Source organism: Phacochoerus africanus, chromosome 16 (genome assembly GCF_016906955.1).
Source record: "Phacochoerus africanus isolate WHEZ1 chromosome 16, ROS_Pafr_v1, whole genome shotgun sequence".
Classification (NCBI taxonomy): domain Eukaryota; kingdom Metazoa; phylum Chordata; class Mammalia; order Artiodactyla; family Suidae; genus Phacochoerus; species Phacochoerus africanus.
In genome coordinates this window covers 37,278,744-37,291,481 of record NC_062559.1, presented here as the reverse complement: position 1 = coordinate 37,291,481, position 12,738 = coordinate 37,278,744, and the positions used below count along the sequence as shown (strand labels likewise).

At 44.2% G+C, this 12,738-nt stretch overlaps 1 protein-coding gene across 7 annotated transcripts in view; it reads right to left on the bottom strand.

Annotated features, from left to right (window-relative positions):
* The window catches only part of ELMO1 (engulfment and cell motility 1), a 561,177-nt gene that overhangs the window by 17,041 nt on the left and 531,398 nt on the right, over window positions 1-12,738 (bottom strand). For all 7 annotated transcript variants that reach the window (XM_047763106.1, XM_047763109.1, XM_047763107.1 and 4 more), the window contains 2 exons: window positions 11,754-11,861; window positions 2,691-2,773 (listed from right to left, as the gene is read on the bottom strand). In XM_047763106.1, coding sequence (XP_047619062.1) covers window positions 2,691-2,773; window positions 11,754-11,861 — 191 coding nt within the window. The remainder of the gene's footprint in view (window positions 1-2,690; window positions 2,774-11,753; window positions 11,862-12,738) is intronic.

Below are 12,738 nucleotides of genomic sequence, written 5' to 3'. Positions count from 1 at the left end.
TTCTCCTTAGAGAGAGTTTGTATCTTGCAGGTCTTTCAGCTTTAGTCCAGTGTTATTACTTTTGAGTCTAGTTAGAGTGGTAAGATATAGGTGAAGGATAGCACTCAATTTTTCAATTAAATTGTCATCTCTTAGGGGTCCTATGTCTTGTGACTGTCACCTTTTCAGATATATCACCAGCAGCATAGCTTTTCCAACAGTATAGCTACAGAGTTTCCTATTGATTTCCTTGAGGCTCTGACTGCTGTTGATTATGTTTCCACCATCCCAACCCCATGGCTGAGATAGAAATTCTAAAAAGGGATTCAGTGGGAGAAATTCCCTTCCCTTAGCTAGGAAAAAGGTCCAGAGACCAGGACTCTGTTATGGAGAAGGCTCTGTCATATTCCATGATTACTCTCCTCTTTCACCTGCCGGAACCATGATGGAGGTGGGCTGTTGGGGAGGGGGGAGCTCTATAAGATCTTCACTGACAGACTCTGTTAGGGTTACTGGAAGCAAAGCTCACATATTCCACCCCTCCCCAAAGTTTCTCACTCTCTCACTCACATATTAGCAAATGATAGAACAGTCACCTGTCACATTTTTTTTGGTCTTTTTTTTTTTTTTGCATTTTCTAGGGCCACTCCCGTGGCATACAGAGGTTCCCAGGCTAGGGGTCCAATTGCAGCTGTAGCCACTGGCCTATAGCAATGCCAGACTCAAGCTGCGTCTGCAACCTACACCAGAGCTCACGGCAATGCCAGATCCTTAACCCATTGAGCAAGGCCAGGGATCGAACCCTCAACCTCATGGTTCCTAGTCAGATTCGTTACCCACTGCGCCACGACAGGAACTCCGAGAACAGCCATCTAAATGACTGACAGTTCATGGCTCCAGTAGATTCTGCCTCAGGTGAGCAGATCTCACTGTGATTCCCTGGATGTATCTAAATTTCCAGGTTCCAGGATGGTTGCCTGCCCTGCAACCTCAGTTCTCTTGGTAGTTCCAAGAAAATTGTTGATTTTCACTCTCTCCAGTTTCTTCTTTCTGTAAGGAGTGACAACTCCAAGCTCTTTACATGTTGGTGCTGAAACCAGATGTTCCTTCGCACCTGTTGTACATAATTCTCTATCTTTCTTCAGCATCCTTGAGTCCTGGCAGGTTGGTTTACTGCCAAGTACATCCCATTCTGGTCTTCTTTAGGTTACAGACTCTTGTTGCTGCCAATTTCCTCCACATTATATCCTGCTCAGCTCCAAGTGTTCTATAAGCATGGGGACCTCTGCTGGAGCTGAGCAGAGCCAGTGCTCCCCAAGAGGGTACTCTGAAATCAGGTGCTCCTGAAGGAAGGCAGCCCCACAGGAGGTAGACCATGAAGGCTGGGGACCTGCTGTTCTAGTTAAGGATGCTTTTCTGGAATCTAATGAGCTGTGGAATCCTCATTTCCCCACGTGGAGAAGAGAAATGCTATGAGACAGATGACCCACAGACTCCAAGGCAGGCTGTTATATTTCTCAGGGCATTGAATGATAGTACTGTGACAGGTTGACAAGGAGGAATTCATATGGACTTGAGGTGAGTTATACTTATGTAACTTCAGAAGCAGAGATCTTGTTATCAGTCTCCTCGGCTCTATCCTTGCCCCATTTTCTTCTTAAACAGTACTTTTGTAGTACTTTTGTTTTTTTCCTTAACCATAGATAGATAGGGCCATCCTACGCAGACCTAGATTCATCTTTGTCTTAAAGCATTTGAATTACAGAGCAGGGATTATTTACTTTAACCCCAATTGCTCCACAGGATGTGTATCATGTTTTTACTCCTCTTAGATACTCACACTGGACAGTAAAGGAGCAACCTATTGCTCCTTTACTATGTGATATTTTTGGTGCCGAGATGTCTGAAGCATCCGGATCAATCTGATTCATTCTGCTCATGAAATAGGTGCACTAGGTAACACAAAAAATTGGCTTCCTGACAGCCCCTCCAAGGGCAAATATCTCCAAACCGGGGGCAAAGGAAATTCCTTCATCTTTTCAGATAATGCTGCCTCCCACACCCTCTGTTATGGAATGTGGGCTGTCATGGTGACCAGCATGATAGGGGAGGCTGAACAATTTGCAAGGTGAAGAGTGGTTATGCAATATATACCTTTGGGGAAATTTTTCGCAATACTCTCCATGATCTGAAGAGTATCAGGCCTTTTCCAAGATTCTTTTGAGTCGTCTGGTCTCTCCTTTTCCCAGACTTCCCTGAGTCCCCAGCGTGGGGGAGGGGGGTTTACTAAGAAGGAAATGAAACCATTTGTGCCAAAGCAGGGAAGGTGGAATACGAACATATGTAGGAGATTAGGGGAGGCCTAGAGGATGGAAGGAGATGAATGGAGAAGGCTCAAGAGAAGACTGTGGCCACAGTGAGAGGGCGAGTCCCATGGCTGGACACAGACAGGAAGTGAGACGACGTATGAGATGAGGGGGATTTGGCAAGTGATCAGTGAGAGGAAAGAACAAGACTAAGAGATAGAAAAGGAATCAAGACAGGAAAAAGGGGAGCCAAGGAAGAGATATGTAACTGTGCCTACATGTACACACACACACACACAAACACACACACACACACGCACGTAGCTAAAAAGAAGGGCTGGGACCACTGCGGTCAGTCACTGCATTGTGCAAACAGAACAACTGGCAATAATTTAGAAATCATACCTTGTTTTGTTTAAGGGCACCTTTCTCTTTCATATGAGGGCAGTCCTTTCCCGTCACCACAGCTTTGATATCTGCCACCGGCACTGCAATTCACAAGAGAAAATGAAAGTAACTACATCATGTGGAAGCTTAGATGTCAGTAAAGGAGCAGACTCAGCACGGGTCCACTGGCACGGCTGCCACTCCCAGAAACTACGGCAGGAAGAGAAAAGAGGTGAAAAGAAGAGCGGTCAGGCAGTGTGTCCAGGACTAGACACTACGCTATATTCTTATATTCTGGTAAAAAGTATTCCTGGGGAGGAAAATCTATGTTCATAAGTAGAATCTGGTTCACTAAAACAAACACCTAAAAAAAAAGACCCCAAACAACAAAAAACCCCACCATAGTTGTGTTAAAACTGATGGTATTGGAGTTCCCATCGTGGCTCAGTGGTTAATGAATTCGACTAGGAATCATGAGATGGCGGGTTCGATCCCTGCCCTTGCTCAGTGAGTTAAGGATCCGGCGTTGCCGTGAGCTGTGGTGTAGGTCGCAGACACAGCTCAGATCCCACGTTGCTGTGGCTCTGGTGTAGGCCAGCGGCTATAGCTCCGATTCGACCCCTAGCCTGGGAATCTCCATATGCTGCAGGAATGGCCCTAGGAAAGGCAAAAAGACAACAAACAAACAAACAAACAAAACAAAAAAACCGATGGTATCAGAAGCAGCAGTTAATAACAATAGTAATAGTGGTACGGCTACTGATGCTGTGGAAGACATCTGCGTGTCAGGAACAAGGCCACATGCTTCCTATAGATCCATATCGCTTGCTATCGAATCCAGGCCTCTTTAGTTTCTGAGTTTTGGATGATGGGGGAAGTACCCTATGACAAAACTTGATCTGAATTGAAACCATCCTGAACACTCTCTCTCCAAATTCTTATTCTCGTTAATTCTCACAATTTTGTGAAACAGGTTTTATTGTTCCTATTTTATAGTCAATGAAACCAACCTCAACTAAATAAAGGGAACATTCCTTTCTGATAGGGAAATGATGGCTGGTATTTATCTGGGAAATCCTAAGACTAATGCACTTAGACAGAATGATGTTATCTCTCATCTTATTCAGGACTCAGGGGAAGATAAAAGACGTGGAAAGGTTTGTGCCTTTGAAATGTTTGTTAAGGGTTCCCATCATGGCTCAGCAAAAACGAATCTGACTGGCATCCATGGGAACACAGGTTCCATCCTTGGCCTCCCTCAGTGGGTTGAAGGGATCTGGTGTTGCTGTGAGCTGTGGTGTAGATCACAGACGCGGCTTGGATCCCGAGTTGCTGGGACTGTGGTGTAGGATGGCAGCTACAGTTCTGATTCAACCCCTAGCCTGGGAACCTCCACAGGTGTAGCCCTGAAAAAAAAAAGGCAGGAAAAAAAAAAACCCTTTTGTTAAGATCATCTGAGAGAAAGAAGGCAGCAGGATGGTTGGGAACCTTCATTCTAAGAACTGCAGAGTCATCTGTCTCTTTCCAATTCCTAACCTTTCAGTCCCACAAGGGATTGTGAATCTAGGGGCTCACTCAGGAGCCACAGAAGCTTTGTGTCATCACTTCCTTAGGCTCCCCTAATAATGAAGATAGTGAGAGATTTCATAATTAAAGTCGACCTATTTTGGGGGGGCATTGAGTTGTGGGGGTGATATTTAGATGAAGATAAAATTATAAAATACATAGAATAGAAATTGTATATATATGTGTGTGTATATACATACACACACACATACCCCCCCCACACACCCCATATCTTCTTAATCCATTCATCTGTTGATGGACATTTAGGTTGTTTCCGTGTCTTGGCTATTGTAAACAGTGCTGCAATGAACACTGGGGTGCATGGATCTTTCCAAATTATCATTTTCTCCAGATATATACCAAAGGGTGGGATTGTTGGATCACATGGACTATTTTTAGTAAAATTTAAGAAAACTATACAGCCATAAAAAGAATGAAACACCTTTTGCAGCAACACGGATGGACCTAGAGATTATCAGAGAGAGAAAGATAATTATCATATGATATTACTTATATGTGGAATGAAAAAAAAATGGACACAAATGAATTTACATACAAAGCAGAAACAGACCTACTGACATAGGAAACAAACTTACAGTTACTAAAGGGGAAAGGGGGGAGGGGCAAATTACAGGAGTTTGGGATTAACATATACACACCACTTTATAGAAAATAGATAACCAACAAGGACCTACTACATAGAACAGGGAACTATACTCAATATTACCTGTAGGGGAAAAGAATCTGAAAAAGAATGTGTGTGTGTGTGTGTGTGTGTGTGTGTGTGTATATTTGTGTGTGTGTACAACTGAGTCACTTTTCTGTCTACCTGAAACTAACATGACATTGTAAATCAACTATACTTCAAAATAAAAAAAAATAAAATAAATTATATAAAATATCAAAACAATATAACAGGAAGGCTTTTTAAAAGCTAACATCTTCCAGGTACCCTAAAGTTGCTGAGAATTTTGCCCAAATCCCTTGAACCCCAGAGAAGACCGGGGCAGTGATGAATTCTTCCAGAAATCTCTGCAGACACCCCTGCTTCCAGGTCCACCTAGTCTGCTTCATCATTCTACAGTCGTGGTTCTACATCTCTTTGGTAGATATGATTTGGACTAATAACTGCCTTTCCTCTCTTTGGGGGCATGTGGTAGACTAGGCTTCCCAGGAACTTTTGCAGTTATGTGGGGCCATATGATTAGCTTTGGTCATGAAATGTGAGAGGAAATGGCATATCTCTTTCTTGGCCAAGGCAGTGAAAAGTCCACGCCCACCAGCATCTCTTCCGCAGCTGCAAGCACTGATCAGGCCACATGGTCCAACCAGATGGTGCAGTTCTGAGATGGAAAAGCAGCCATCAGTCTGTGTCCTTGAGTGACTGCGTGGAGCAGTTCTTTGAAAACCCATGTCAGTTCTTTGAAAACCCAATGTAAGGGGTTAGACATAAACTCTTATCCTGAGCCATTGAGGTTTGGGGGGTTATTTGTTCCTGAAGCATACTGTCGTAATGCAGCCTCCAGTGAGTGGCATAACTCTTGATCTTGGACTCCGGTCATCCTCTGCCTGGCCATGCCGGATCAGTGTCTTCCTGGAGATAGCTCCTATGATTCCTGAACCTACCTTTGACCACAGCCACTGAGTTCAGTTCTCCTGAAATCCATTTTCATAACCAACAATCAGTTCTCAGTGGCCGACCTGGCTACCCGAGGAGGCTGGGCATTTTGTGAAGTTGGGTTTACTCTGGAGTTACTAAATCCACCACCAAAGTGAATCTGTGCTATAATTAACATGCCAACTCCAAAAACCTTCTCAAGCTTTAGATGGAGTTTGAGTCACAAAACCTTCTGTTGTATAATATGTAACATGGTCAGCGAACCAGACAGCGTGTCTATGATATATAAATAGTAAGATGGCTTTGAAAACCCATCCTATGGAGCAGAACGAGAGTCACACTAAAGTTTGTCGTGGGAGCAGTCTTCAGAATCTCTAATGGGAAGGCTTTGGGGAGAAAAGACACTCTTCCACCGTGCTTGTGGCAGTACATATTTTATGTATTTTATATGCATTGTCCCCTGTCAAGGAGACAAGCTGCTACATTACTCACAGGATTATGGCTAAAAGGAAAACACAAAATTCTAAAAATACAGCATGGCTTTTAAAGGTTGCTTTTTGCATAGTTTGTCTCTAGATGCACTGGAAGATTAGGCATCAGAAGGGCTAACACTGTCCTCTCTATACCCACCAGTGGAATCAGACTCACATCTCTTAAATCTCCACTCGAAGGAGGCAACAGAGGGCTCTTGACTACTTCAAAGCAGGGGTAGTGCTTCCATCAGGACTTTTTTTGGAGGAGCAGTATAACAAAGTGAGGTTCAGAGATAAAAAAAAAAAACCAGTAAGGTCACTACTGGCGCCTTACCTCCCAACACTAACTCTTTGGGGCCTGGCTTCATTTCCTTCAATAATGCTTTCATCAGTTTGAGCTGAATTGAGATAACCTAATTCAACACCCCCATTTTACAGATGGGAAGACTGAGGCCTACATAAGAAGAAATAAATCACGCAACATCACATAGCTAGTAAGGGACAGAGCTGGGACAACAGCTCTTGCTTCTGTTTCACAGTCCCTTACCAGGTCATGATTTTTTCCCTATGTTCGAAATGTGTCCACACCCCAAAACGTGCAGAACACAGCCCCAAGAAGTGGTTATCACTTGAGACATGTTCAGGAAACTCCTTGATTGCTAATATTTGTGGAAGGAACTTTAATTGTGATTTAAAGCAAAAATGCCGTTGAAAAAGTAAACGTGGCCACCATGGTAAAAATTGTTCTAGCTCTTCCTGGGAGCAAGTTGAGGCAGAAATCACCCCAGGAAATAGCTAGCAAGCCATGGGCACTTACTGTATACACAGCTCCATTGTAGAAGCTGCTGTGGGAAGAGAGGCAGGGAAGGAACAGGCTGATTCCAGTACAGTTCAATAAAGAATCTGGCCTCTACCTTGGCTGCCTAGAGTGATGGGAAGATTCCACTGGAATCACAGAGCCTGGATTTGAATTCTAGATGCACCTCCTGGCTATACCACATTGGGCTTGAGTTCTTGGAACCTCAGCTTCTTTACCCACAGTATGGAACTATAACATCCTTCATCTCATAGGGCTGCTCTGAGCGTGAACTCAGTGCTGGAGCCAAGATCATTGCTGGCTTGGAATCTAGGTGGTCCTGAGCAGGCCCTGAATTTGGAGGGCTGCATTCAGATCTTTGCTCTACTATTTGCTAGATATGTGACCTTCAACAAGTTACATAATGTTTCTGTACCTCAGTTTCCTAATGGGTAAGAGAAGGGCAATGAGGTTGTCGGGAGGATAATTTATGTAAAGCTCTTAGCAGAGTGCCTGGAATAGAGTAAGCACTCCAAAAACAGTGTTTGCAATTATTCTCATTATCAATAATCAAAATGAGTCCTCTCTGTCGACCGAGGGACCTGAATTATTTGCCAAGCTTCGATGACCCAAATCGCCCACTTTGCTTTGCTGTGCCCGCCGCTCCTCTCATCTGTTGTAATAGGCTTAATCGCCTTGTGTGAGGGAGTGAGGCCTCTCCTCCTGGCCCCTTTGATGTGGGAGAGGAGCGCTGGCCTAGATTCTTTCAAAGGGAGGCTCGGAGGGGCCCGGGGGCTGCTGGAAAGCAGGGGAGTCTGGTGTTGAGTGGAGGTGACGAGAGCCTGGAAACCTGGTGGGAGGAATGTGGGGTGAAGGGAGGTAAGGGGATGTGGACTTGCCAAGGCCACGTTTCCTACCAAGCAAAAGGAATATGAGAAGAGAGATTTCCTAAACCTCTAGCATGAAGACAGCTAAGGAGAAGCCCTCCATCTCCATTCGCACTCTCCGATGAAGAGGATTCAATTACACTATTTGATTCATCAATACCTCAGTATTCAGCACTGATTAACTTGAGGGGTGGAAGACAATTTTCCCCTTGGTCTCAAGAGAGAGCAATCGTACATGGCAAGAGCAATGGCACTTGAAATTAATTAAAGGAGCATCTCATTTTTCTAGTGGAATGAAGTTTTTGACTTTTAAGGGCTCCAAGAGGATGAACTGTTTTGCTCCAGGCAGAATGCAGAACTGGAATTAAAATGCAAACCAGGTGGCAGACCTCAAAGCAGCAAACTTTAGTTTCCTAGGCTGGGGCCTTCTCATCTCAGGCGTATCATAGCTTCATTTGATTTTATTACATGAATATACCCCATCCTTGGCACACATGTACATACAGATATGATCTCCTCAACACAAATACACACACACACACACACACACACACACACACACTTTGCTATGCTCACACCGATATGCAGTCTTGGTTTATCCTGCAATGAATAAACTATGGAGCAACCCTCCCAAAGTCTGAAATCCTGGATTTCAAAAGCCACAGAGGAAAGGAGCAGACAAAAGTTTCAGGGCCACTGTCAGAATGGACGGTTGCAACCCTTTCCCAGAACCAGCATCACTCAAGGCCATGACCATGGTCAAGGAGATTTGCAGCTCTGGCCTTGCTCTTCTGGCAAGGCCACCCTGGCAAGCTGGCTCTCCCTGGCATTGGCACTCTGGTTTCTAGGTCTTGGGGGTCCAGCCTTGGTGGGACTGGGGGGCATCAGCTCCTACACAAGGCTGAGGTGCTGTCTACACCTTGACCTTCTCTAGGAACAGGGCAATCAATTTCCTAAGCAGCAGGACCAGCTAGAAGAGAGCGCTGTATTTAAACCTGCAATCAATGCCAATCAAGTGCTTGGTTGAGAAGTGGATTATATCCCTAAAAATATGGGAATAAATAATACAACCTGTGAGAGGAAGCGCCGACTCACTGGGCCACGTGGGTTAGAAATGAATCCAGCTGTGGTTTTTCTTTCCTGCCCAGACCATTTTAAGAATGAGGCAGTGCCAGACTTCGTATAGAGCTTCTGGTGGCTTCGGCTGACAGTAACCTCCAACTCTTCATTTCGCCACCTTAGAACAGTGATTCCAAATGGCTGGCCTCAACTATAGCCATACCACCCTGAATGCATCTGATCTCTTCAGATCTGGGAAGCTAAGCAAGGCCGGTCCTGGTTAGTACTTGGATGGGAGACCAAAAGGCTGGACTCTGGACCATTGTGCGTTCAGGAGGGAGGTTACACTAGTCAGTTTTCACCATTAATAGCAAATAGAGGAAAATGAGGACACTGCTGTGAGTTTTTCATAGTGCTAATTCAATTTAGTAGAAGGGACTGTCCTTTTTCTCAAGATTAGGCTTTTTTTTGGTCTTTTTGTTTGTTTTTGGTAATCAAGAGTCCTTTATAAAATGAAAGGAATGTGATATTAAATTTTAATTAGGTCTTCTTTTTTAATAGCTTTTTTTTGACTGCCCAAACTAAAAGTTGACAATCCACTAACAATTCACTTTTTTTGTTCTTTTAGAGTTTTTAATTTATTAGTAAATGCCAAATTTAGGGAATCTTTATGAATCATCAGGCCAAATCTAGCCCAACAGTTCTCACTTTGAAGGCACATCAGAATCGCTTGGAGGGTCTGTTAAGACAGAGGTTGCTGGCCCCAGGCCCAGAGGTTCAGGTTCAGCAGGTCTAGTTCACCTGCTAATGCTGCTGCTAATGGTCCAAGGACCACACTGGGAGAACCACTGGTCTAGCCTCTCCATGGTGGGATGAGGAAGGCTTTCTGGGACCTGAAGGGAGGCTCCTGACCGAAGGCAGAGGTCTGCGATGCCCTCACTTCGGGGATGCATAGACACGGCCCAGACTCCACGGCCCTGGATTTCAGATTTCTTTCTTTTCCCATTAACTGTGCTAATACCGTGGGCTGAGGAGGCAGTGCTTCCATGAAAGGAAATCAGATTACTTTCTGAATCAAATGACACTACAAAGACCAGACTGTCCCATTTTTCAGCTGCAGGAAGCGAGAACCTTCCAGGCTGTCTATCTGAGATGTCAGCGCAGAGTCTGAGTGTGTTGGGAATTTGCCTCGTGGTGTATTTTCCCGTGTGATGGCCATTAGCTGCAGGGAAGACAGTCCAGATTTGGCTTCTGTGGGCCCCAAGGTGACAAGGGGGAGGGTGCTAGGACTTGGGGTCAGGATTCTGTCTGGGACTTGCTTAAATGAAGCATGGCAGGGTCAGGGTGACTTTTAAAAGTTATTTAAAATTTAAAAGTTATTTAAAAGTATCTTTACTTTTTTCTCATCCTTTGATTTCTCTACCTGAGAAATCCTCCGAGGCTCTAACTTTATCTCATTTCTCTTCCAAACTAATCCATTACCTTTTCGTATTTTGATGTTTCTATACTTTCAATTGTACTCTTAATGCTGTCTGAAAAACCTGGAACCTGCTTTGGTGTTAGACTGGCATATCACTGGCTCTTCCAAGCATACAGTTTAAAAAAGACATTGTACAGAAACAGCAAATTCATATAAATACTCTGTATTTTGGAGAATATTTAGCAAATGAGAGAATGTCACTGAGGGTCCGTCCGCAGTACTTGTTGAAGTAAGTTATCTGTATGTGGATCTGCCATTAGCGCTGCATTATAATCATGGGACACACTCAACTAAGGAATAAGCCTGGTGGGGATCAAACACATAACTCACGTGAAATTATTTTGGGTCATAAAAAAAAGACAATTGAGTGGAAATTTGAGGTTAGTAGATGCAAACGATTACATTTTCAATGGATAAGCAATGAAGTCCTACTGCACAGCACAGGGAACTATATCCAGTCTCTTGGGAGAGACCATGATGGAAGATAGCATGAGAAAAGGAATGTACATGTGTGTATGACTGGGTCATTTTCATTTACTTAATTTGTTTGTTTATTTATTTATTTATTTATTTATTTTTTAGGGCTATACCCACAGCATATGGAAGTTCTCAGGCCAGGGGGCAAATTGGAGCTACGGCTGCTGGCCTCCACCAGAGCCACAGCAACGCCAGATCTGAGCCATGTTTTCAACCTACACGCCAGCTCACGGCAACATAGGATCCTTAACCCACTGAGCAAGGCCAGGGATTGAAGCCACGTCTTCGTGGATAGTAGTTGGATTCGTTTCCACTGTGCCACAACGGGAATGCCCACATTTACATTTTTTAAAGTATAGTTGTTGTGCAGAACTTGGCACAACATTATAAATTCGCTATACTTTAAAAAAAAAAAGACAACTGACAATCAGGTTTATGTTGGTTTTGCTCCTTAACATTATGATCAGCGATGTAAAAGTGGTGTTTGAACCGTGGGTTGACATCTTTCAGGAAAGATACGTGAGCATTCCTTTTATACCCTCCCTGTCCAGACCCAGAGCCCACATCTATCAAGGTCTTGTGCTTGATGAGATGGTTTGGGCCAGAACTCACAGCATGTGACACAAGTGCAGTGGGTTTTCTCGGGCTGATGGTTTTGCTGCCTGATGTTCAGGAAACAAACATGTGAGCAGAACTCAAACCTTCTACACAGGAGAGACACTTACGTTTGTCCTGCAAGGAATCATGGGGCACTTCTCCCTGAGGACTTTCCTCCAAGTCTCCATAGTGCAGGACCTTGTGGTTTGGTGAAAGCCGACAATACCAAAATTTGTCTGCGGGAGAAACACAAATTTACAAGGTAAGCGATTCTGGTTTTCGGAAACACTGACATCCTGATTGCTCCATCGCCTGGTCTGGGAGAACAAGCTCGGTCTTCGGGAAGGGATGAATTCTAGAGCCCTGGCGGCCAGTCCCTCTTTGATTTTGATACTGAGTTAGTGCCTGTCCTGCTTGGCGGACATTGGGTACCGCTGGGAAAGTTAGCGAATCCTTCAAGGCAACGACAACAGGGCTTCTGAGGTGGTGCCTCCTAGAAGGTTATTTCATCAGTATCTGTAACGACTAGGGTGGGCCTGACAAAAGCGGGGATGGAGGTGGCGAAAAAACAGCTTTCTCAGAGCGTTTCTGCTTCTTCTGCTTCCCTCTGTGAGATGCTGAGACTGAGGATATGGCTGTTTGCTGTATCTCAGTTGCCAGATCAAACTCTTCACCCCTGAGCCTCTATGCACAAATTAATCAATGAACAAATCGTTAGAAGCCTAGTGATACACACGAGGGGTGGAGTTCATGAGGAAATACTCTAAATAATTCAGAAATGTATCCAAGAATGACAATATTCATAATCATCTTCTCAAAATCCAAGACTTAGGTGCTCTTAAATAGGCATGACCAAGACCTTAGGGTCATTCGGATAAATAACTCCCTCAGTTTGACTTCCTCTGACCCCCCAAATGTAATATACATCTTTTTCAAAGAGCTTATGAGGTAGTGAGAAGGAGGTAAAGAGTAGGAAACTTACATTGTGACACCCATCTTTGAGCAGCTCTCAAGACTATGTTTAGATGCTGCCTCCTCTGGGAAGCCCTCTGTGATTACTGCAGCTCCACATTCTCCCAGTCCTCTTAGCTGCTCCAACATCTCCTTTGATGA